The sequence below is a fragment of the Silene latifolia genome, chromosome 2, assembly GCF_048544455.1.
Source record: "Silene latifolia isolate original U9 population chromosome 2, ASM4854445v1, whole genome shotgun sequence".
Classification (NCBI taxonomy): domain Eukaryota; kingdom Viridiplantae; phylum Streptophyta; class Magnoliopsida; order Caryophyllales; family Caryophyllaceae; genus Silene; species Silene latifolia.
In genome coordinates this window covers 1,612,394-1,638,783 of record NC_133527.1, presented here as the reverse complement: position 1 = coordinate 1,638,783, position 26,390 = coordinate 1,612,394, and the positions used below count along the sequence as shown (strand labels likewise).

The 26,390-nt window shown below is 41.1% G+C and overlaps 2 protein-coding genes and 1 non-coding gene across 3 annotated transcripts; 1 reads left to right on the top strand and 2 right to left on the bottom strand.

Annotated features, from left to right (window-relative positions):
- Window positions 1-11,783: 11,783 nt before the first annotated feature.
- Window positions 11,784-13,241, bottom strand: LOC141626994 (uncharacterized). The gene has a single exon (XM_074440526.1). The coding sequence runs from the start codon at window positions 13,239-13,241 to the stop codon at window positions 11,784-11,786; it is 1,458 nt and encodes a 485-aa protein (XP_074296627.1).
- A 6,445-nt stretch (window positions 13,242-19,686) lies between these two features.
- On the top strand, window positions 19,687-22,434 carry LOC141626985 (uncharacterized). The gene has a single exon (XM_074440522.1). The coding sequence runs from the start codon at window positions 19,687-19,689 to the stop codon at window positions 22,432-22,434; it is 2,748 nt and encodes a 915-aa protein (XP_074296623.1).
- LOC141644783 (small nucleolar RNA R71) lies at window positions 20,059-20,165 on the bottom strand. Its single transcript, XR_012544390.1, has one exon. It is a non-coding gene; the product is annotated as a small nucleolar RNA R71 (small nucleolar RNA).
- Window positions 22,435-26,390: the final 3,956 nt, after the last annotated feature.

Below are 26,390 nucleotides of genomic sequence, written 5' to 3'. Positions count from 1 at the left end.
TCATTATAAATATCAATTTGCTACTACACGAGTACACGGCCTCAAAATAGTTACCTTAAACGCTCCTTATTCTTCGAATAAATGTCCACAAGGCACGAGCCTCACCCCGGGTCTTCGAATCCTTCATAAAAGGGCAAGAAAACGGAATAAAGAAGCTAAAAGACGACACTTTTATAAGACGGCGAAAGACGAAACCACTACAAAAAGGAGACTTTCTTACCTTAAAAGGAGGAGGAAGGAAAGGGGAAGAGAATGGTACAAAAATTACCGAATTTGGTTGAGAATGGAGGCGGGATCTGGGGTTTGAATGATCGGAAAATGACGGACTGATGTTGTTGCTGTTGATTTGTTTTTGGTTTGTTGTCCGCGAAAGGAAGAAGGAAATGAAGGGGGTGTGGGGACGTGGGATAATAATAATAATAATAATAATAATGCCTAATAATAATAATAATAATAATAATAATAAATGACGAGCTTGCTTGCCTGCTATATATTATACGTACGTTACTTCATCGTTAAGTAATTTCGTTCGTTTTTAACACCGTCTCGAGTTAATAAAAATCGGTTTTTAGTAAAAGTTTCAGTAATAAAACGGAATTAATAATAAATAAATTTAATGAGTGAAAATAAAATAAACTCAGCTAGTTAACGGAAATAATACGCTATCAGCTTGAACCGGAATTATTAGCGATTTTTACGAAACTAACGGATATTAATAAAAATTGCTATTTTAGTGAAATAAGCTCAAAATAGCTAATTGGACGGTTTTGTTCCCAAAATCCATCTCGGGTTTACTTAAAACAACCTTCATAAGGACTCGTAAAGAAACGTAAATTATTAAATAAATAAACCCGAACTAACTTCAATAAATTCGAACTAACTTTAAATAAACTTATTAATGATTATTAAATTTAACGTAACGAATTATAATGAAATTAATTAACTAGCTGAGAAAATAAATATATAAATTGTTAACCAACGAAATTAAATATAAAGTAGCAATTAAAAGAATTTTATCCAACTTATTAAAATACGGGGTGTTACATGGTCGGTTGGGTCGCCTTCTCCTTTTTATGATATGGGTGGTAACTTTAGCTTAGTCGTCACCGGGACCTCTAGGACATAGGCATCGAGGGGCTGTCTGACCACGTGTCGAATGACACGCGGCGATCGGCTCCTCGCATCCTTAGTCCGGCTCCTCTCCCCGTGGCGGGAAGGGCTTCTTCTCCGACTCTGGTGAGTCGGGCTTCTTCTCCGACTCGGTGAGTCGGACTTCTTTCACTCCTCGGGGCAGGCCTCGTCGGTCTTTGCGGCGACACTGTCCTCCCGCGAGTGCGGGAAGGACTCAGGTCTACCACTTGCACTCTGGGCTCCCCCGGCGTCTTGACATGGTCAGCTTCCTCCAATGCTTCGTTTAAGTTTCTTGGAGTCACTTTTAGGACCCTGATCTTCTGTGGGGGTGCCGCCGCTCTTGTCGTTGTGACAGTGTGAGTCGGCGTGCTACCCATTAGTTCCAGGAGTAGCTTCAGTTTAGCTGCATCAACCACATGTCCCATGACAGTGACTTGGTCGGCGGGCAGCGGTGTATCTTGTTCCTTCGGCATCCCGTTCGTCGTATCAGTGATACGGGCCGGTGGGGTACTGCCCGATTTCAGAGTTGTGGAATGTGTCATCTTGGTAGAATTCAGTTTCCACAAGCACCGTTTCTGGTTGTTTCGACATCTTCTTAGCTCGTTGGGTGGGTTTTGTTTTTTTTTTTTTTTGTAAGGGATTTGACTAGCTTCTAGTATCTTTTTCCCCACAGACGGCGCCAATTGTTCCGGGTGTAATTCCGAAGCAGTTATTTGTTACCACTCGTGGCTTGTAGAATGACGTCTTTGGTTGAATCCTTCTTTCGGCCTCTCCTGAAACAATGAACGAACTGAGGGCTCGGCTTTGGCCGAGCGTACTCACTCCGACGCTCAAGTCAGTGAACTTAAAGAGATAAGTTGTGTGTTACTTGGCGAAGTATATATTGTAGAGAGGTAAGGAAGATATTACCAGATTATGAGGTGTCTAGGTTAGATTGTGGATCCTTTCCTCAATGAGAGTTGAGGAGTATTTATAGACTTTCACCTTTTGTCACGTAGTGGCCAAGTGGCCAAGTGGCTAGCAGGTGGAAAGACTGATGTACCCTCGGCCGAGGGACCCATGGCAGGCCGGCGGGCCCTGTTGACTCCATGCCGAGGGGTCTTGGATATGAGTACGCGGATATGTGCCCCGGCTGGCTAGTTGTCCCAGCCGAGGCACAAGAGACAGGCCGATAGGCTGCGTCGGTTAGGCTGTCTAAGTCGTTGACTTGCTGTGGATATCTTTGACCTTGCTCAATATGTTGACTCGGTCAGCGGGTGCAGAATATGCCCCATCAGCGGCGATAACCGCCATAATCCATGGGTACTATTGGTGACATTTTTCAACCATAAGGTTTAGGAGTGTGTAATTGGTTATGTAATTTGGATATGTAATTTGGTTCGGTTATGTTATTATACTAACACTATTTCTATAGTTGCACTATTTTTATAGAGGCTTCTAGTGTAATTAAGATCCTTTTCCATTTCTTTCTCTCCATTTTCTCTCACAATCCCATTTAATAATATTTTCCACTCTGCATCCTATTAAACCTTTATTTTCTTGCGTAAATCTTGAACCGTTCGATATTAACAAGATGTGATCCGATCCATTGATAGAAAATGGCCGTTGCTAATCCGATCCATTTTTATTAACAAGATGTGATCCGACGTATATGCTAAATCCCGCACACTTGTTTGCTAAATCCTACACATTTTACCCTAGTTTTCCATATTTGCCCTTTGAAAAAAAACTGAATAACAAAGACTATTATAGAATACAAAGAACTTCTCTCTCTTAACCTAATCAATCCCTTCATCGTTCGACTCCGGGATCATCGTTGCGTGGATGGTCAACTCCGGGATCGTCGACTGCGCTGTCGAATCGGGTTGGTCGGCTGCGGGGAGAGTGATGTCGGCACGACGACAGGGGTGTGAAGGGATTGGTCAGACTTTGAAATGTAATTGCCGGTGAATAATATTTGCAAATTGGTGAATATGATTAATATTTGCACGCTGGAAGTGAAAATAGTGACAAAAATTTATGAAAAGATAATGTTTAGCCACTACTACGTGTTTAACGAGTTGTAAGTAAATTTAAGTTTGAAAAACCGTGATCATTATTGCCTGTTGGAAGTGAAAATTAAATAACGCAAATGAGAATCACAATCACGTTCATCCCCAAATCGTCCACTTCTTGTAACCCTAGTTTCTTCGATCATCACCGTCGTCAATTAATCTTCATCAATCTACAAATTGCATAAGGTATCTCATTAATTCATGATGCGATCTCTCTAATTTCTTTTTTAATTCTTGATTAACTAGTTCTTTCCAATTAATTTCATGAACTAATTCTTCATCAATCTACAAATTGCATAAGGGATTGGTCGGACTTTGGAATGTGGGGTTGAATGATATTTGGTGGCACACATGGATTGAAACATGGAAACAAGAGGTGGTCGGCGGCGCAGGGACGGCCGGTGAGGGAGGAGGGTGTCGGTGATCGGTGAATATGATTTGGGGTTTTTTAATTTCTGTTGTTTCTCTCTCTTGTTTCTCCTTTGATGAGGGGGGGGGGGGGGAATGAGAGGGGTAGTCTTGGAATAAGGCAGAATTAAGTGCGGAATTGAGTAAAATGATGTGCGGGATTTAGCACGTCCCATTTTTTTTTAGGAAACGAGAGGATCTTGACTCCTTCTGCTGATAGGATTCTAGTGGTAGGAGTCTATGACTAATGCTTTTCTCTTGTCTTGGAGGGTTTGACGAAATTACGTGGGCTTAACCCTGAATATTTTCTCATCTTATAATGTTCCTTAGACCATCCCCAAGCAAAGGTCACACTAACTAGGTCACGATCCGATTTTACTCTTAATCCCACCTTATTAACCTTGACCCATTTTCACCCTCCCAAGCAGAAGGTCGCGACTTAGGTCATCAACTCAATCATTAGAGTTGTCCTTTTTTGTATCCAACAAATCAGAAATTGACACCTACTGGGTCATGGAAGAGGTCACAAGAATGAAGCAGAGGTCACAAATTGACCTGCAAAGGTCACAAATTGACCTTTGGTCACAAATTAGCAATTTTGGTCACCAATTAAGTAGTTTAATTAAGTTACTAACCATGACCAAACAAGGTCATGACCAAGCAATTGACCTTGCTTGGGAATGGTCTTAGGTTTGGATTATAGAACGGGGACCAGAACGAGCAATGCCGTTACTGTTAGTAAACAAATTGCTAATATGATACGATCAATTTTCCAACGGCCCGAAAGGTTTGTAAGTTCTGCAGCATTCTAGTGGGCCGCTTGGCCCAGTATAATCAAATTCACACGTCAACATTTGGGCCGTGCGAAATTCAGTTAACACTATAAATACATACATCCATGCTCAAAAGTGGCAATTGGTTCAGTCGGGTTGAGTCAAGTTAGGTTGGCCATATCAAGTTAGGTCTGATCGATCGATCAGCCTACCCTTTCGGGTCGAGTCGGTTCGGGTTTGGGTCAGCGATTATCAGGTCGTGACGGGTTGCAGGTCATCATCACATCGGATCAGGTTGGTTTCGGGGCGCAAAATTCTCGAATTCTATCGGGACAGGTTTGCTTGGGTTCGGGTTCGGGTCAAATTTGCCAGCTCTGTGCTCAATATAGCATGTAAATATTGAATTCATATTCCTATAGGGCGAAAGCAATTGTATAAAGAAAAGCACAAAATCTCACTTTAGACGGATATTATCCGTCTAAAGTTTTAAACGGGTCAAAATATGTGACAATTTACATAATAAGACAAACAACAAGTGGGATAGTGGGTTACTATTCATGCAAAAATAAAATGAGATTATTTGAGCCGTTTTTATCTTTAGACGGATATACCCGTCTACAATGAGATTACTTGAAAGAAAAGAGTGATTTATTGATTTGTGAATTTTAATCAATGTCTCAATGATCAACCTTCTTTACTTGTCACTAGAGTTGGACAACAGTGCGAGTTGGCCCAGCCCGCCCTATCGGGCCCCATATTCCCCAGCCCACAGTCATGGCCCGCTCAGCAATCCGGGCCGATTCCGGGTTCTCTTTACCCCAGCCCACACTACCCCAACCCACTCAGCCCGCCCAAATTTTCACCCATTTTACCCAACCGGGCCGGTTCAGGGCCATCACTCCCCAGCTCGCCCCGCCCCTGGCCCGCACGCCCATAGCCCGCAGTGTGGGCTTGGGCTCCACATCCACCAACCTAGACCAGGTTTAGCCCGGCCCGTGTTGAACCGGCCCGAAGTCCAACTCTACTTGTCACTAGAGTAAGAGCAAGGCTTCGGAAAATTCGTCTTTTGTTAGTGTGAAACATATCTACTCATATGGTAAAATCTAACTAATTTAAGGTAAAACAAGATAATAGTTACCTATAATATGATACCTCTTATATAATCATTATTAAGAGTCTGCCTCACATGAAAATTAGTGCAAGAAAATTCCTTTATCGATAATAGTCATTGTCCCAACTTCTTGAAATATGATTTGATCAACAACCTAAGATGATCAACAAATACAATTGATTCAAATCAAATTAAAAAGCAAATAAATAACTGAATAGGAAGAACTTGATAGTAGAAAATGGCATTTGGAATTGTCCATACTCTAAATTCCAAAATGAAAAAAATAATTAGAGAGACAGAATGAGGAATTCTTGGGAAAGTGAAGGAAGGGTGGGTCTATACGAGCTTTCTTGATTTGACGAGACATCCTCACGGTAGTCATCCTTATTTGTCCTACAAATCTCCTATCTATCTTCTTCTTTTTATTACGTTTTCATAACTATTTCATCTCATATTTTAGGTTCATTACTTAGTTAAAAATCTGATGAATTGGAATGAGAAAAGTATAAGTAATTAACTGAATTTTGTAGATCTAGTTTATCCGATAAACATAAATATTAGGTGAATTCTCAGTCTTATCACTTTTTCACACTATATTGTTATCAGATATGAGCTAGTTTAGCTGATAAAGTCATAAAGGGTGATACTCATGACTTGTGTTCAATCCCGTCATCATGAAGTTCGCCCTTGTGGCCTTCTACAACAACAAAAAAAACATATATCCATCAATTCTTGCACATTAGGCAGTAAAACAGACCTTGTCAACCAACAAACGCTTACTACAGTAAAGAAAAAACAACTAAAGAATACTTTACACAAACGTTTATACAAAAATGTCTTATTGTAACTGAATGAAGATCATCAAACCTACTATATATGTGAATTAATTCAAAAATAAAATAGAATATATACTATTTTTGGTATAACATAATTTGGACAATGTTGGCCTACAAGATGATAAATTCTTAAGATGAGTAAAGATTTGATAAAAATAGTTGTTACTAGTATTAAATAGATGTTCCCTCTATTTCTTTCATTCTCCTATTTTCCACTCTTTTGTCTTTTGGGATGTTAAGCTTATAAGTCCGATCCCACCCCCACGTTTCATTTAATGCAAATTGAAATGTAGCACTACTCCTCAAATCCAAAGGTCCCACTCGTTGCACCTTGCACTCCTGGCCCCAAATTCTCATTTCACAAATGCCCATAAAGCCCAAAACATATATTGTCATATACAATATGCAAATGGTGGAGCTTGAAGAGTGGAACAGATAGCATTTACGAGTCACGGACACATGGGATCGATTTTGTACAGTGTTTGAAAATCAAAAGTCTGGAGAGCGGGATATATGGCATTCGCGATTCATGAACATGTGGGCTCGATCTGACACACTTTTCGAAAATTTCAAGTCCATGAGTGGTACGTTGGTGAAGCATTGAGCCAGGACTTGAAGGTAGTCACACACTGTAAGGCATGGAAGTCCTAAGTCAGGATAGAGCCTTGAGTAAGCCTAGACCAATGCAAAATGGATGAAAGGCAACATAGGTCTCGTGGGACGTTAGAGACCATTTGTGTACAAGTATTGTTGATCAGTTGGACCCTTATCAGGTTGGGTGCCACAAGTCTGGTGGATCCTTTCAAGATTGGTTGCCAGAGACCGTTGTGGTCTAGGACTTATGAAGTGACAGACCCAATCCATGGTATATTGGAGACAGATGAGTTCGATATGCATGTGTAGCATAGTCCCAAGTGGGACATATGGACATACAGGACTAGGAGCATGTGAGAACAATCACTAGATGACCAAGGCGGTGACATGTGGTGCAGACATGACTTGGTAGCATGGCGTGTCAGTTAAGAGGAGGTTATCAAGACTTGGTGATACTTATGGTGCCTAGAAACTGGTTGGGGCTGCATGATGTGGGGAAGTTCCAAGTTCTCCGTAAAGGTTAAGGTCTAAGATAAGATGACGGTCCTTTATTTGAGGAGATGATTGTTAGGGTGCAAAGCCATATCCCACTTCGGTGGTGAAAAGATGAATTAACATCTTTATAAGTGTCTACAACATATAATAGTACGAGGGCCTTTGGAAAAGAGTTCAAGAGTAAATTCGTGATGGCTTGACCCAAAGCTTACAATAGTGTACTATTATAGATCATGGACACAGATGCATCAGGGGCCCAACAAGAAGGTATCGATGCTGCCGCACAACAAAATATAAAAACATTTAACATTATTATTATATTGACAATCGAAAATCGGTTGAATTTTACTTTAGACAAAGTTAAGGGACTAAATTATTACAATAAAAAATTTATAAGAGCTTAATTTTACTATTGATCAAATTTAAAGGGGTTAATTAACATTTTTCATGATTTCTAAATATAAATTGTTTAGGAAAAACATTTTATTTTATAATATAGGTTGTTAGAAATAAAAACAGTGTAGTGATAATATTAATATAGTTAGTACTCCCTCCTTTTGCACATGTTCCTCCCAATTACTTTGTACACGGTATCCTAACTATACTATGACTATAGTTTTATCTACTTATATATTATAATAATGATTAACAGTTGACAATAACTTTTTATATAAGATTTTTTTAAAACAAATGTAACTATATAAAAGTTATATTATGAAATAATATAGTTTTTAGTTTATACACGGTCAAGGTTCTAAAACTTTAACCTCTATAAAAGTATTAAGAACATGTGTAAAATGATCGGAATGAGTATGATTTTGTTTCCTTAATATATTAAGGAAAATGAGATAGTAACACCGGGTGTTACCGAAACTCAGTAACACCGGGTGTTACCGAAACTCGGTAACACCCAGGGTATTTCAGTAAATTAGTAGCATTTTTTAGTTTATTTTTAAAAAAAATGAAATTTGAATATTTTAGTAAGTAAAGGGTAGTTTCGTAAAAATTGCAAGTATTTAACACCATACTTCTTCTAAATTAATTGAAAGCTTCCGGAATCGATTCAGAGTTCCATAAATTCCGTTGATCAAGATTATTATAATCTGTTCATTCGTTTATTAGATTATTCCATTATTCTTTTTCTATCATAGGATTATAGTCTATTATTCATCTTCATTATTGTGCATCTTTTATAGTACAGATTTTGCTAAAAGGGAATTTAATGGTTGATTGCAAAGACTACTGCACCATTTGTATTTCTCCTCCTTCAATTTGATGACATTGCAAAAGCTTATCTTGTTAAATTCATCATCGTCAATTGATGAGATTAATCTCTTGTGGAAAAATCGAATTAAAATTACGAGTGTACCCATCAAAGTTTGGTGCAAAAGTTAAACCCCAATTTCAGTTTTAAATTTTTTTCTATTTTTTTATTAGGGTGTTACCAAAACTCGGTAACACCCGGTGTCGCCCTAGCATATATTAATCTCAGAATTTCGGAATTACCTTGCAAAATGTGATTAGTGTGGGATTCAAGATATATCTAAACATTCAAAATAAAATACTTATGGCAAGATTATTAAGATAAGAAAGTACTCCATAATAAGAAGGGGTATTGTACAATTTTTTTTTTTTTTTTCTTTGGCAGCAGTAAAGAAGACAATCAAATGTCCAAGTCACTCATAGCCCGCTTAGCGAGCCCATGAGCAACTTTATTAAAACGACGCGGTACAAACCTAAATGATAAAGAATGAAAATAAGGAAAAAGGAGACGCATGTCATCAATAACCCCATCAATGATATGATGGTCAATCTCCAGACCCGCGAGTTGTAGAATAAGCTGCAGGCAATCCGAGTTGACCTCAAGATGCAGAATCCCTTGAGAGTAAGCCCATCGCAGTGCATCTCGTATTCCTAAGGCTTCCGCCTGTAATCCAGATTCCGCACAGATCTTAGCACTTCTGGTGACCCCGGAACCACCCTCATCCACGTACGCGATCCATCCCACCGCAGACTGACCCACCGATTTCCACCCAGCGTCCACCATTACCCTAGTTGCCGTACACGAATACCGACTTCCCACCACAAAAAGAGGTCGCCCTTCACGTAAATGACTTGCTTCCTTGATCCGCCCATCCACCTCCCCACCGCAGCTCTCCTCCTTCCCAGTGTTAAGTGCCTTCAAAGTAGTGTCGACCGAACTCGACCATAATCCAAAGAACATATTAGGGTGAAAAGACTCCCCCTGGAAAACAACCCGATTACGAACCAATCACAAGCACCATAAAGTTGCCAAGAATTTAATAATTTTAACCTTCGCATCATCCAATTTGCCTAGATAAGAGAGCCAATTAATAATCCAATCCCCTAACCCAATATGGGCACCCCCTTCAATCCTAACTCCAAGATCAGAGCAAGCCCAGACCCGACACGCGATTTGGCAATCCCGAAATAAATGCACGCTCGTCTCTGTGTACCCTTCCTCCCCCGAACACATTTTACAAGTAGAGTCCATACCCAATTTTCGCTTTAGAAACTCATTCCCCACAGGTAACGAATCCGTCAGTAAGCGCCACAAGAAAACCCTCCAAGAACTCGGCCCGGGTAATCTCCAAAGCTTTTTCCTGCAGAAAGCCACCCCTGACTTACGCAGCCGAGTCCTATCCTTTGTGGACCCGTGCAGCATCATATAGTCATCAAAAGCGACACCATAGCCACTCTTAACTGAGTAAAGACCATTTTTAGTGTGCCTCCAGAACACCTTGTCCTTATTCTGTGAGACACAGAAAGGGATAGCTAAAATTTTAGCAGCCGACTCCGTACTGAACAGGTAGCGGACAAACTCTTCATCCCAGCTCCCATTCGAGAGTCGTAATTCCTTGACTCTCAAATCTTTGAGGTGTGAATTCTCAGGTAGCATAGCTGCAGCACTTGGTTCCGGCCTTTCCCCGGCCACCCAAGCCGAGGACCAAACCGGAAGCTCAGACCGTCCCGCAGGCTTCCTGGCAATATTACGCAAGATGAGATCCATCCCATAGCGGATACTCCGAACAGCCCAAGAGACATTACTTCGTCGTGAATAAGATGACCCCTCATTCCATCCTTCCCGACCAAAAAGTTTGGCACTAAAAATCTTACAAAACAAGGATGTTTGGCCCGAAATGATTCGCCAAGCCTGTTTAGCCAGCAAAGCTTGATTCAAACACTCAATGTTCCTCATCCCAAGCCCACCCGAGCTCTTCGGCAGACTAAGGAACCTTCTACTACACCAGTGAGTTTTTCTCCCAGCCTTACATCCACCCCACCAAAAATGTGCCAGCATTGAATTAATCTTGCTAGACACACTTACCGGAATCTTAAAGACCGATAGAAAGTAATTGGAGATATTTGATAAGACAGATGAAATTAAGGTCAAACGACCCGCCGGTGATAGAAAAATTTCATTCCACGAAGAAACTCGTTTTGCAACTATCTCAGTTAGCCCCGCAAAGATTTCGCGCTTTGAACCCTGAAATTCAGTAAGTAAACCAAGGTATTTTCCAATTCCCTTATTATTGCAAATATTTAGAACTTTTAAGCATGTCTTAGCCTGGTGCAACTTCGTACTCGGGCTAAAAAGCACACCTGATTTCTTATCATTTATTTGCTGACCCGAGGCATGACAATAGGCATCCAAAATCTCTTTTAATCTGTACACCGACCGATTAGCATCCTGGAGGAAGAAAACAGCATCATCCGCAAAAAAACAAGTGCGTTAAAGGTGGAACCTCCAGACAGAGTCTAATGCCGCGGAGCACCCCTGCGTTTTGCGCTTGAAGCACCTTCCCAGACAAAACTTTCATGCATAAGATGAAGAGATAAGGAGATAGGGGATCTCCCTGTCGCAGACCACAAGTTGGCTTAAAGGCATCACGAGCAGAACCATTAAACAGAACCTCATATGACACCGAAGAAACACAACTCATAATCAGCTGAACCAAGTTCTCAGGAAAACCAAACTTATACAACGTTAATTCCAGGAAATGCCACCAGACCCTATCATAGGCTTTACTCATATCAGCTTTAAACGCAAATCTTCCAACTCTTCCCTGTTTATGTCCGTTGATGGCATGAATGGCCTCATGAGCCAGCAAAATATTATCACTAATTAGCCGTCCAGGAATAAAAGCATTTTGAAATTCCCCGACCAAGGAACCCATCACTTTAGACAACCGGTTTGCAATACACGTAGTGACAATCCTCATGAAAACATTACAGAGACTAATCGGCCGGTAATCTTGAACTGTCGCAGGGTTGTCTCCTTTAGGGATAAGGGTGATAAAAGTGCGATTGACCTCCCTCAACGCCCTCCCAGAATTCAGCACCGAGAGCACGGCTGTAGTTAGATCAGACTTGATCCACCCCCAACACTTTTGGAAAAACATTGCCGGAATGCCATCAGGACCAGGGGACCCATTTGAAAAACCGCTTTTCGGACCTCCTTAGCCGAGAAAGGCTTCCTTAGCCAGTCCGCATCATCATTCGTGACATGTCTAGTAATCCCCGTAAAAATATCATCCTCAGCATCCAAAGTCCTTGCCGCAGCATCTAAGTAAGAAGAAGATTCCGTAGCACTTCCCGATTGAGCTTTGTAGAGGTCCATAAAATGACGCTGAAAAGAAAGACCCACCTCCCCTGGGTCATAAATCCACGTACCCTCATCATCCCGAATACCATAAATAAAATTTCTCCCCGCTCTACCTTTGACCCAGTTGAAGAAATACTTAGTACAAGCATCCCCATCCACAGACCACCGTATTTTCGCTCTCTGCTTCCAAAAACAAGTCGCTGCTCTAGCAAAAGCCCGTACCTCCTCATCAACCTTAGAGTGTTCCTCACCCTTACCCTCCCTAATAGCCAACTCCATCCCTTTTTCCAGACGAATATCAAAGTCCTCCCATTTCTGATTCCATTCATTTCTCTTATCTAGGGTCCATGATTTCACTTTTTGCCGTACCACAGCAAGTTTCCTAGTCAAACGGTAAGCTGGGGAGCCTACAATATTCACAGTCCAAGCCTTTCGAACTTCCAAAAGGCACTCCTCATTTTCAAGTGCCCAAGCATCCAATTTATACGGTTTTTTACTAGTATTTTGTACAAGATTAAGATCCAACTCAATAGGGGCATGATCATAAATCTGAATCGGATAATGCTTCAAGCCCGTATTAGGAAAAATGGAAAACCAATCCTTAGAGGCTAAAGCCTTATCAATTCTTTCATACACAAAATCAAAACCACGTCGATTGTTACACCACGTAAAATGCGGACCTTTGAACGGAATGTCCACAAGCTCATTTTTTATTCTCCACTCACTAAAAAACGAGGCGCCATTAATTTTTGTCGAACATGAACTCCATTTATCACATGGGAATTCCACTTGATTGAAGTCCCCTACAATTAAGTAAGGATACTCCAAAGACTCTAAACAACTCTCCAATTCATTCAAAACAGACGCCCGCAAGGAAGCTTTGGGAGCCCCATAAAACAAAACCAAGTACCACAAAAGTCCATTAAATTTCGCAACCCGAAGAACGATAAAATTCATACATGAGTAGACATGGCTTATTTTTTCACCCCTACGCCAACCTACCCAAAGGCCCCCGGACGCCCCTACATCATCCACTCCAACAGACTTTTCAAAACCTAACGAGCGAAATAAAGGACTAACACGAGCTACAGTACATTTCGTTTCCATAATAAAAACAAAGTCATAATACTTCTTACTAAGGAGCGCTCTTATCTTAGGAATTGTAGGGGAGAGCGCATTACTAATACCCCTACAATTCCATGCCAATCCCATCATGGTGACCGAGGAGGTTGTGACGGCCCAACCTCCGCAAAGCCTTCATCAGCAGCAGCATTGACAGACGCTTTAGACGAATCATCCGTCACCAAAACAGGAGCAGTTACATGAAACCCCTTACTCATCTTCCCCCTATCACCGTGAATACCTTCCCCACTGCATAACTTCTTGGACAAATTGAGCAGATAGAACTTAGCACCCTCAACAGAACCCACAACAGCTTCAGGAAGTATCACCTCCTTCACATCAGTACAGCATTTCCTCTTCCGAGCTCCCCAAATCACCTCCTTTTTAGCCTCCATCGGTTCAGAACGATGATACAAGTCCGCAATTCCCATGAACCCATCCGAAACACCACCCCTCACCTGTCTACCCTCATCCATGGCAGCAATCAGCTTGGCAGACGGACGACAAGCAGAAGTCATTGGAAAGCCAGCATGAGGTAAGGGCAGAGAATCCTCAATCAGAACACCTTTCCCTTTTACGAGACTAACAATACTCTGGTCTTCCACAGCCCTTAGTTCAGCAATTTTCCTATTCAGAGCTTGCTCAACAGAGTCCAGCTTAGCTTGCATCATAGCAATACCAGTGGATGATAACGAGGAGGGAGCCCTAATGTTCTCCCTAGCCACTCCACTCCCCTCAACCCCCACACTAACCTTAGCCACCACAGCTTCCTCAGACCCAGCATCATCATGAACTCTCACCCCAGAATTAACCTCAACACCATCCTCAGAAGTGGAAATTAAGTTGATAGCACTACTGTGATGAAATTCAGAGGATTCATCAGAAGAATTACCCAACATTGCAGGATTCAGAATCCAAGAGCATGCAGGTGGTCCCAAATCAGCATCAGATTCAGAGTCAGAACTAATAACAATAACTTCCACTGAAGAATCTTCCAAAGGAGACCCCATATCCTCAGTAGGAGAGCCCACATCCATGTCAGCAGAGCCTTCCTCCCCAGGCCCTGGTTGATGCCCAAATCCATCAGGATAATGATAAATAATTGGCAGTCCCTGAGGTGGAGGATCAAAAGTTTGGTTCAACCCACGATGATCATATTCCATCCTTGCCCAGTCAGCATCCCCTTCCACCCTATTCAAAATAGCCTCTTGAATCCTTAAGTCACGGTCTAATCCTCCTCTTGAACTACTAACCCCAGAATAAAGCACATAGGGGTCAGCAGCTTGAACCTGATGAAGAAACCTTGTCACTCCATGAAGAGTATTACCCTCTTGCTCAAAGTCCTCAGGAGCATTGTGATACTCATCAGAATTACTATTATTATTAAGAATAACAGCAGCAGCAGTAGGCATCTGAACAGAATTAAATCCATTTCCTCCCCCCTGCAGAATAGGAGCACCTTCTACACCCCTAGGTTGGGAAGATTCCCCATGAAGCCACCCTCCCAACCCAGGTCTAGAAGCATCAGTCAGCTGATGACCCTGTACAACACCTTCACCCCCAATAGCAGCAACCCCCTGAGGGCCTCTAGCAGCCTGAGAACCCTCACCTTGTTGAACCCCAGCATGAATCCCTTCCCGGTTGTCTTGTGTCCCATGAACATCCACCATAACAGCATCCCCTTGATTCCTCTGCCTCTCAGCAGCTCCCTGATTAGCAGCTGCATTCACCCCCACCAAAACCCATTGGAAAGATAACAGGAGCCGCAAAAGGCTGGTCAGTCACTGCAAACCGCATACCAGGATAAACCCTACCACCAGGTGTAGTACCCAGTTCAAAATCAACCAATCTTTCAGGAGAATCCCTCCCTCTCTCACGTCCCCTAGACCCCCTCTCATCCATAAAACGAACATCAGACGAAATAAATTTGGTAGTGGACGGAGTAGCTCGAAGATCAAGATTAAACATAGTATGATTACTATGGGAATGAAAGACCACAAACCCCTTATCCATCGTCCTATCTAACATCCCATTAATACTTGAAACAATTGTCATGATAGACTCACGACACTGAGCCCCAATATGCCCCACCTTACCACACTTAATACAGAATTTAAAAACTTCCTCATACTTGAATTGAACCCAGAGCAGTTAGCCCCCATCCATGGCCAGAAAGAACCCAGGCATCAAAGGTTCATTCAACTTCACACAAACTTTTAGCCTCAAATAATCATTTTTTGGCAGAACCTCAAACGGTTCAACCTGAAAATAGTGACTAAGAAGCTTACCCGCAACTTGAGCGACATGCATTGAAAGATACTCAAACGGCAGTCCACAAACACGGACTTTGATCTCAGCATAGGGGAATCTCACTGTCCTCGGAACAGTATCCGGATACCAGCACGCAAAGACCATCAAAGCCCCGTCAATAGTTGCCGTAGTCCTCCTCAGTAAACCTTCCATATCCTCACTATCAGCACAGTGAAGAACATAAATATCACCCATCTTATGAACAGTGATCAATCCCCTCACCTTCCACTTTTTCCGGATGATATTACTCACAAACTCTAGTGCAAAGAGACGCTAATCCACCATAAACCCTAAAATACAGTTACCCCAATACTCCCTAGATAGACCCAGAACCCCAGGATCAATATTAACCACACCCCCACTCCTAGGTTACCTCCAAACATTTGCATGCAGAGGATTCATTGGGTATTGTACAATGTACTCTAGAAAAAAGGTTTTTAGGTAGTCGCTCTTTGATGTCAGATTAAAATCACATGGGCCATTATTTGACATGAGATTATTAGAATAGTTGTGCGAACATTAGCGAGAGAGTTTCAATCGAGAGTAGAGAATTAAGTAAAATATGACCAAAACTCTTTTTTTTTTGACAATCGGGTTAACGAGACCTACATATTAATAGCACGCTTAGTTATCATATGAGCGGCTTTGTTACAAATTCTAGGAACATATGTAACACCCTTATACTCCAAGTGCCTTACCAGGACCACTCAGGTATAAAGATGCTACCATCTCGGTTGCCCGAGGCAATGATAATCATAAGACAATAACGAAACAACATTTAAATAGTATAACTTTAGTGAAAGGTTACAATCCAAAACAAAATACCAAAATACGGTTACATGTTCTCAAAACCAACAACTAAAAGAAATGTTTGATAAACTAATCATGCTACAGCGGAAGACTCTATCATCAGACGGTGGCACATCTCAGCTAGCCCATGTAACTCGACTCATACCTGCTCAACAACTACTCACCATCCCCGAATGGATCACCACAGTTTTTAAAACAATAAACGGGGTCATTACTAATCACACAATTTATATAAATCAACAACACAGTAAACAAACAGCTCAATCATCACAGATATACTCCGAACTCCAATCCCAACTCCATAATCCTGACTACACACTAAAGTGTGTAGCCCTGCCAGAGTGCCCATCGCAACAGGTCACTCCACGCCGCCAGTGGGGGACCGCAGCCGTACCCACCAAATCCCCGCTCATCTCCGTCGAGCGATAAACCCAAATTCCTTAATGTGCACATCCCTTCTGTGGCGGGTTTCATAAAAGGCGAATAATGGGCGTGAAGCCACTCCCGCAAGTGACTCCACTGAGCCAGGGACGCGCCCCAAAGAACACAGACAGATACAAACAATCACAACTACTATCAACAACCAAATTTAACAATTGTCACAGTACGCGTATGATAATAATCAACAATCACAAATCACCACCAACACATTATGGGACTAATACTGAGTAGGGAAACCCTACCTGGAAAGCAACACAGTCAGACGGTCTCAACAGCTGATATCAAAAGGCTTCTTCTACAAATCCTCCTCCTAACATACAATCATACAATTACTACCAATCAAGAAACACAACAAAACCCCCAAATCCCCAAATTAGGGTTTAACTAACTTTAACGAAACACTATAAAAACAGTATGTAGATCTTACCCTCGACGCAAAGATTACAAAGGTATAAAGAAAGGCGAAATCCGACCTTCCAAGCTCCGGGATTTGCCTATAATGCGATTGATGCGAAGAACGTAGTTTGTTTTCTCTTTTGAAAGCAATTAGGTTTGTAAATGTGTTTAAAGAAAGTGACGGGGGTAATTATATAATAAATCGCATTATTAACAAAACCCGACAAATTATCCCCCCGTAAACCGGCTACTCGATCGAGTAGCTGAGATACTCGATCGAGTGCCCCCTACTCGATCGAGTATCAAGGTTACTCGATCGAGTACCCAACAGGTTATAAACTATTTTTAAAACGCAACACACCCTTACTCGACAGAGTAAGGCTGATAAATACGTTAACGCCCCTTCATTCTTGTCAAAAATCCTTGCTTTAGTCCTAATTTTGGTGCATTTAATTGATAATTACTCAAGTTTATGATTAATTTGCCTAAATGAGTCTCACCGGATTATTTGCTAAGCTTTTTGTAGTGTTGCACGCTTCCCCATGCAAAACCGATCAACATTTGGTGGCCAAGGATCAAGATTAGCCTTGTCGGTGTATCTCCTTCCCCTAGCCAGTGTATTGTGATCAGGCGCGGTGCAACTCAAGGGTAGCCGGTGTATCTCATTTAGCCTTGTCGGTGTATCTCCTTCCCCTAGCCTGTGCATTGTGATCAGGAGCAGTGTAATTTTGGTCAACCGGTGTAACTTTGTGAGCGGGCGGTGTAAATTTCCTCCAGCCGGTGTAACTAAGGGGCGGGCGGTGTATCGATACACCGGCTGGGAATAGTAACCGGGCTGTTTTTGAGAATTGCTTGTAATTTGATGTTTCTAAGCCCATAGTATATATAGAAAAGGGGCAACCTTGTAAGAACAACTTTCATTACACTTGTTTTTGGATCAAAAATTGGTTAGGTAGAGAAAATTGGGAAGAACATTGGATCTCACTTTGTTCTTAGTTTTGTGAAGAAATCAATTCAATCAAGTTATTTTCTTTCTTCTTTGTTGGTATATTTCCTTTCCTCAATTTTATTTCTTTGTTTTAGTTGTTAATTTCATACTTCTTTAGTTTATGCTTCCCTTATTTTTGAATATTTACCTTGCTTGTGGTTAAAGTTACTTTCTTTTTGTTTGATTGTTGTTGTTTACACCATTGTTCATCTTTTCATTGCTTTTCTTTTCTTTGATTCTCTTTCCTTTGTTCTTCTTGGGCTAGTTGTCCTCAAAGACTTAATCTTTGAGTTGATTGTGTTAAAGATTGTGTCTTTTGGTTTGTTCATCCTTGCTATTAGATTAAAACCATCTTTCTTCATAATTATTGTTGGGTTGTTGCATGTTTAGAAGTAAAATTCATCCTATCACCATGTTTATGCTTAAAGACTCTATCTTTGTTGTTTTCTTTGCCTCTAAAAACATGATTAGTGAGTAGTCTCCTTCTAGGACTCGGTTTGACCCGATATGGGTAATTTCACTAACTAATTATCATTAAGGCTAATTTGTGGGGAAAATTGGTGAGGGTAGTTTAGAGGAATTTGCATGCTTAAGGTTTGGGTTTTGGGTAGTGTAAGCTTGTGACCCTTGTCCACCAACGGAAGTTGGTTAGGTTGTAAATTGGACACCCGAAATTTGGCCTTGTCACCAACTAAGGTTGAGACCGGAAGGGAGAACCGAGGGAGGGTGCCTCTAGGCTAGTGTTTGAAATCGACCTCCGGAAGGGGGAGTGGGATGACCCGGAATATGATGAGTGCTTAATGACCTTGACCATTTGCTTGACCTCCTTGGGAAAATGCATATTCTTGGGGTTGTCGGGTTTTGAGTTAGGGATACCGACTTTCGAACCCGGGAGGGAGGTTAGTCGGAGTAACTAATGTCCTAGTGCGAGACCGGAAGGGAGGTTCTAGGCGAATTAGAGCCATCTCCCCCTTACCTTTCTACCCCTTTTGATTAGCCGAGACGATTAGTATGTGGAATTACTCATGTTCATGGTCGGACCGAGTTCTAGTCCTTCTCTTTATTTGATATATCCTCTTTCTTTAGCTCGTTTTTACCTTAACTTGTTGTTTGTCTTTAAATTTGATAGTTTAGCGCTAGTTTGTTACTACCCTCTTTGTTATTTATCGACTTAGCTAAACCGGTGAATTAGAACGATTAGTACTCCACCTACTCCTTGTGGGATCGACCCTTTTAAGTGTACAACGATAAAATCGTGCACTTGCGAGGTTTAACTTGAGACCATCAAGTTTTTGGCGCCGTTGCCGGGGAGTACGGCTTGATATTAATCGTTTTTGTTCTAGTTTAGACTAAGTCCTTTGTTACTAATCCTTTCTTTCAAGTGCTTAGGTCTTTTGCATGAGTAGGCGACAAAGAAGAGGTCAACCAACATATCCTATTGATCTTGAAATTGAAGCTACGGCAAGAAGACTTAATTCTCTAAGAAGAAGGGGTTTTCTAGATATACCACCAATTGAAGAAGCTAATCACCAAGAAGCTACCGAAGTGTTTGAAAATCCTTTTGGGGTTTTAGAAGAAGAGCCTAACACCATGGTTGAACCGGTTCCGATAAGAGACACTATGGCTCCTAAGCACATAGTCAATCCAAGCATCCAAAGGCCACGAATTCAAGCTAATAACTTTGAGATTAAAAATGCCTTGCTCAACCTTGTTCAAGACAACCAATTTGGAGGAGGTCCCTTGGAGAACCCAAATGATCATCTAAATGATTTCCTTGAAAATTGTGATATGTACAAGTCAAATGGGGTCTCCGATGACGCGGTTCGCCTTAGGTTGTTCCCCCGTTCTCTTAGGGGTTCGGCCAAGGATTGGTTGAAGAATTGTGACCCGGATTCCTTCAAGACATGGGATGAGTTGGCTTCGGCATTTTTAAACAAATATTTCCCACCCTCAAGAACGGCCAAAGTCAAGAGTGAATTACAAAGCTTTACTCAAGAAGAGGATGAGACCTTATATGAGGCATGGGAACGGTACAAGAAGCTCCAACGGTTATGCCCACACCATGGCATCTCCGAGGCCGAGCTAGTGAACAATTTCTACAAAGGGTTGACTCAAGACCTTAGGCTTTCATTGGATGCGGGATCGGGGAAAGGTGCCCTAGACATTTTGGGGCATAAAGCGGCAAAGGAACTAATTGAGGAGATGGCCTCAAGAACTATGGAATGGGGAAGTGATAGGCAAATGAGGAAGGGCAAGAGCAAGGATTCTAATTCGGTTTTGAATGTGGAGGTTAAGGGTATGCTAGATGAACTCACCCAACAAGTTGCTTTGCTTAATTCAAAACCTAAGGGCTCCGATATGAGGCAAGTCTTGTCGTGCGAGTTGTGTGGTGAACAAGGGCATACTCCCATTGGGTGTCCCTTGATTTCACCCCTAGGAGAGGAATGCTATGAGCAAGTAAATGGGATTTGGGAGTCAACTAGTGCAAGGCAAGGGTTCAACAATAATAACAACAACCAATTTGGTAATGGAAAAATAACTCATCCTTTCTTGTCTTATGCTTCACAAAACATTCAAAACCCAACCACTTCCTCACCACAACAACAAAGGTTCAATCAAAACTCTCAATTCCAAAGACAAATCCCACCCGGTTTCCAAGGAAAACAATTTGTCACTCAAAACCAACAACCATTTGGGGGTTTCAAGGGACAAAATTTCAACCAACCTCAAAACCAAAACTTTCAAACCCCTCAAAAACCTTCTTGGGAGCAAGCCTTTGAGCAATTGGTGATTGCCAACCAAAAAGTCGACTCAAAGCTTGACAACCACATTGCCTCACAAAACCGGGTTAATGCTGAAATACGAGCATCCCAAAAGGCTACGGAAACTCATGTGGCCCAAATTTCTCAACAATTGGGGCAATTGGCTCAAAATCCGGGGAAGTTTCCGGGTAATACGGTTAACCCAAGGGAGATGAATGCGGTATTTTTGAGGAGTGGAAAGCAATTGGAGGAGGTTGAGAAATCTCCTAAGTGGAAGAGGAAGAGGGTGTCTAGTGAAGTAGTGAAAGAGCACCCGGTTGAAGTTGTGGAAGAAGATGAGACTAGGGTGGAAAAGTCTAAGGAGGTGGAGATGGTTGATCCTCCAAAGCAAGATGAACCTATTGCATCTAAGGCCAAAGAATGTATTCTACCCCCAAGGGAGTATGTAGCACCGGTACCCTTTCCACAAAGGCTTGCAAGGCCTAGGCTTGAAAAGAAATATGAGAAGTTTGTTGAGATCTTGAAGGGAATGAATGTCACTATTCCTTTCCTTGATATGATTACCGAAATTCCATCATATGGTAAGTTTCTTAAAGAACTTGTCACTTTGAAAAAGAAGAATGGAGAGGTGCAAACCATCAACCTCTCTAAGGAGTGTAGTGCTATTCTTACTCACACCAACAAGCTTACAAATAAGCTAGAAGATCCGGGTAGCTTCTCAATTCCGTGTTCTATCCAAGGAGTGGCTATTAAAAGAGCATTGTGTGACTTGGGGGCTAGTGTGAGCCTCATGCCACTTTCAATCTTCAAGAGGCTTGATTTGGGAGATTTGAAGCCAACTAGAGTTTCACTTCAACTAGCCGATCGATCGGTTAAATTTCCCATTGGTGTAATTGAAGATGTACCCTTGGTTGTTGGGAAACTAATCATACCATGTGACTTCTTTGTCATGGACATGCCCGAAGATAGCCATGTGCCAATCATTTTAGGGAGGCCTTGCTTGGCCACGGGAGGTGCTATGATAGATGTTAAAAGTGGAAAACTCTCACTCCAAGTGGGTAATGAGAAGATTGAGTTTGAACTCAACAATTCCATGAAGTCTCCTCCTATGGGCAACTCTTGTTATAGGGTGGATATGGTGGAAGATAACTTGGATGAACCTAATTTAGGGCCTTCATTTTTGGCTCCATTAGAAGCTTGTCCAACAAATGAAAAAGGAAAAGAAGAGTTGAAGCTTGAGGGTGGAGGGGATCACCCCAATGTGATCCCTCCCAAATTTGATTCTAGCACTAATACCCCTTCAAAAATGAAGCCAAGGGTTGAGAAGAAGAAACCAAAAAAATGGAGAAATAAAGTGAAAAGAAAAGGGAAATGTGAACCAAGCCTCGAAAATGAAGAAGTTCTCGTCCATGACAAGAAGAAGCTTGAAGAAGAGATTGCCCGGAAATGGTCGGAAGTGCACCACGCCATAAGCGGTGTACATGAAATGTTGTCAAAACTTGGAAGCTCTTACTCCATGGGAAAATTTGAAGTTGTTAAAGGGATAGCGAGATTCCGAGAGGGGGATCCCGGTTGATTGAAGACTCTTTGATGAAGAGGTTTGGTGGAGTTACTTAACAACCACCACAATGTATATATTCTCCTTCTCTTTAATTAAGTTTCTATCACATTTTGCATTTAGTGACATGACCCAAATAGGAGTTAATCTAAATTGGCTCTCTATGCATTCATGTAGTATAGTTTGCATTGTCCTTTCAATTATTGCATATAGTATAGAGCATGCATTGCATTCTTATTTTTAAAATCACAAAAAAAAATTGAAAAATGACAAAAACCAACAAAAACATGTTCTTTTATTTCACTAAATTGCCCTCCCATGTCTATAAATAAGTGTGGGGAGGGCCTAAAAAAAAACCAAAAACATGTCTTTTAATTTGAATTCCCTCCACACATTTATTTCAATTTGGAAATAATGTAAATAAATAAGTGTGGGGAGGGGATTCTTATCTCAAAAATCACCAAAAATATGTCTTTTTAATTCTTTAAAACAAAATCACAAAAATATGTTATTTTACCTTTGAAAAATCAAAAAACCAAAAAAATATGTTCCTTTCTTTTTCTTATTCTCTCCCTATGCTTTTGTCCATTGAGGACAATGTACATTTCAAGTGTGGGGAGGGAAATATCCACTCTTGTGAATATTTGTTTATAATTGTAAATGTTTATAAATTAGAGAAAATGCCCAAAAATTGAAAAATTTCTGAAAAATTCAAAAAAAATTGCATTGTATATATATGTTTTGTCTAACCTTTGGCATGGCACATTGACCACTTGAGGCAAAAAGGAGTTAGAAGACCGCTTGGTATAATCTTTCCTACCTCTTGCTCCTTTTACTATTCTTTCTTTTTGGTATCTTGGATATTTTGAAGGAGAATGGGAATTTTGTTGCTTTGGGTGTCTCCTTTGGAGACCGTTTGGAATTTTGGTGTTGATGTGCTGCTAGGTTTAGCCAATTTGTTGCATGTTTCATTTCGTGTTTGTTTAAATTTCCGCATGCATTTGTTCACATGTAAATACTTGTTGCATTTCTTTCTTTTTGCATTAAGTTTGTAAATAAGTTTTTAAGAAAGAGCATGGTCAAAGGAAGGGAACCAAGTACCCCCATGATGAACTAATGTGCCCAATTGTGCCTTTCCCCTCCTCGTGACTCGCACCCGTGGCCTCTTAGTTAGCCGAGGAAGGAGGGCTTGACCAATGAGTTTAGACCGATCTTGTGAGACCTAGGGCCGTAGACTAGACCTTTGGCTCGACTTAGCTACTCAAAGGTAAGGGTAGAGCCTCCTAGGGCGGGTACATTCATACCCCGCCCTCATCTAGGTTCGAGAGTAGGTCTCCTCGCGAGACGTGTCACATCATTACGCACAAGTGTGTCGCATCGTCCTTAGATCATGAAATTGCATTACATTTTTGTGCATACGATATGAAGCAAAAATCAGTTTTTATGAACCTCACATAGCCAAATAGCCTTGTTTTCTCCCCTACATCGTTTCCCTTTTTGATTCTACCCCTTTGAACTTAGCCTTTTCATTTGGCAAACCCACTTAAAATAGCTACATTCCCATAACCACCCGTCCTTAATCAAGAATTGGTCGGTTTTTGTAGTTGTGTTGTAGGAGGTGATTTAGGTCGTGATGGTGGATGGCTCGCACGTCCATTTGGGTCGGATTTCTATGTGAAATTGGTTTTGTGTATAAAATAAGAGGTTGTAAATTGTAATGAAAAAGCAAAATAGAGAAGTGAAAATGTCGTGAAAAATCAAAAAAATAGTAAGTCAAGTTGTGTATATTTGTCATAAAGAAAAGAAAAAGGCAAAGCAACACCCCTCCTCATCAATAAATGGGGTAGAAAAAGCCGTTGCTAAATAAAAAGGGGCAAATTGATGTTTTTCCAAAGATGAGTCGGGTTTACACATTTTTTGCATGGCTTGGAAACCGAGTCGTTGTTACGGTGTAGACGTTACCATTTGTTGAAATAAAAGGAGTTTTATCAAATTTTTCCTATTTGAGTTGGGTTTATGCAATTTTTGCATAGTTTTGGTGATCCATGCTATGTTAGGGCATAGACGTGTCTCATGTGTTGCAATAAGAAATGGGTTTAGATGTGTCGGCAACTCTTGATTTGAACTCCACATATCCAAATGGTGCTTGCACCAATCCCGTTTCGACCTACTCCCTAGCCCCGTTACAACCCTTTGCTTCATATTGTTTGCATTTTTACCATTGTTTGCATTTCATTGGACATAGGACGGTCTTACACATTAGATTGCGGGCACGTTTTCGCTAGTCGAGTTAGGAGAGTGATTTTGGTTACTTTTTGTCACAAAAAAAATCACCTTGTTCTTTCATTGAGTGACGAGTGAAAACCGTGAGGATGTCGTTGCCTAGGTCCTCTTGGTCATGGGTCTTTGGGTTGAATCTCGTGTCGGTTTAGTAATTCTCGGCGGACTTGCTTTCTTCCCCTTACCCCGCTCTTGAATTTGTTTCTTGGGCATTGGTCACACGAGGGTTGCTTGAGCCATGCTTAGGGGGTTGGCACCTCAATTGGCACTTCTGAGACGGTACTCCCGACCAAGACCGTGTTTTGTTGTTTGAAAAATCCGGCCACTTAGATGAGGAAAGTGGATCATTTTGTTAGATGCATTCTATTGATTAGTTACGTGCTTTCATGATAGATGTGTCGCAATTTTGTAGCAAGACCCAACTTGCCTTGCAATAGGGCACTTTCCCCTCATGAGTGTCAAATTGTGAGTTGAAGGGGCGTTGAGTGCGCTAATACTCATTCGGATATTATTAGTTAGAATAATTAAGTGGTGCTTATATTGTGCATTCACTTTAGAATTGGAGTTTTGACTTGTATTGCATTTTGATCATACTTGAGCTTACTCGAGGACGAGTAAGGGTTTAGTGTGGGGAGATTTGATAACTACGTTATCGCCCCTTCATTCTTGTCAAAAATCCTTGCTTTAGTCCTAATTTTGGTGCATTTAATTGATAATTACTCAAGTTTATGATTAATTTGCCTAAATGAGTCTCACCGGATTATTTGCTAAGCTTTTTGTAGTGTTGCACGCTTCCCCATGCAAAACCGATCAACATTTGGTGGCCAAGGATCAAGATTAGCCTTGTCGGTGTATCTCCTTCCCCTAGCCAGTGTATTGTGATCAGGCGCGGTGCAACTCAAGGGTAGCCGGTGTATCTCATTTAGCCTTGTCGGTGTATCTCCTTCCCCTAGCCTGTGCATTGTGATCAGGAGCAGTGTAATTTTGGTCAACCGGTGTAACTTTGTGAGCGAGCGGTGTAAATTTCCTCCAGCCGGTGTAACTAAGGGGCGGGCGGTGTATCGATACACCGGCTGGGAATAGTAACCGGGCTGTTTTTGAGAATTGCTTGTAATTTGATGTTTCTAAGCCCATAGTATATATAGAAAAGGGGCAACCTTGTAAGAACAACTTTCATTACACTTGTTTTTGGATCAAAAATTGGTTAGGTAGAGAAAATTGGGAAGAACATTGGATCTCACTTTGTTCTTAGTTTTGTGAAGAAATCAATTCAATCAAGTTATTTTCTTTCTTCTTTGTTGGTATATTTCCTTTCCTCAATTTTATTTCTTTGTTTTAGTTGTTAATTTCATACTTCTTTAGTTTATGCTTCCCTTATTTTTGAATATTTACCTTGCTTGTGGTTAAAGTTACTTTCTTTTTGTTTGATTGTTGTTGTTTACACCATTGTTCATCTTTTCATTGCTTTTCTTTTCTTTGATTCTCTTTCCTTTGTTCTTCTTGGGCTAGTTGTCCTCAAAGACTTAATCTTTGAGTTGATTGTGTTAAAGATTGTGTCTTTTGGTTTGTTCATCCTTGCTATTAGATTAAAACCATCTTTCTTCATAATTATTGTTGGGTTGTTGCATGTTTAGAAGTAAAATTCATCCTATCACCATGTTTATGCTTAAAGACTCTATCTTTGTTGTTTTCTT

Coding starts and splice junctions, on each gene's coding strand:
- LOC141626994 (XM_074440526.1), bottom strand. CDS start 13,241: ATGGGATTGGCATGGAATTGTAGGGGTATTAGTAATGCGCTCTCCCCT.
- LOC141626985 (XM_074440522.1), top strand. CDS start 19,687: ATGGTTGAACCGGTTCCGATAAGAGACACTATGGCTCCTAAGCACATA.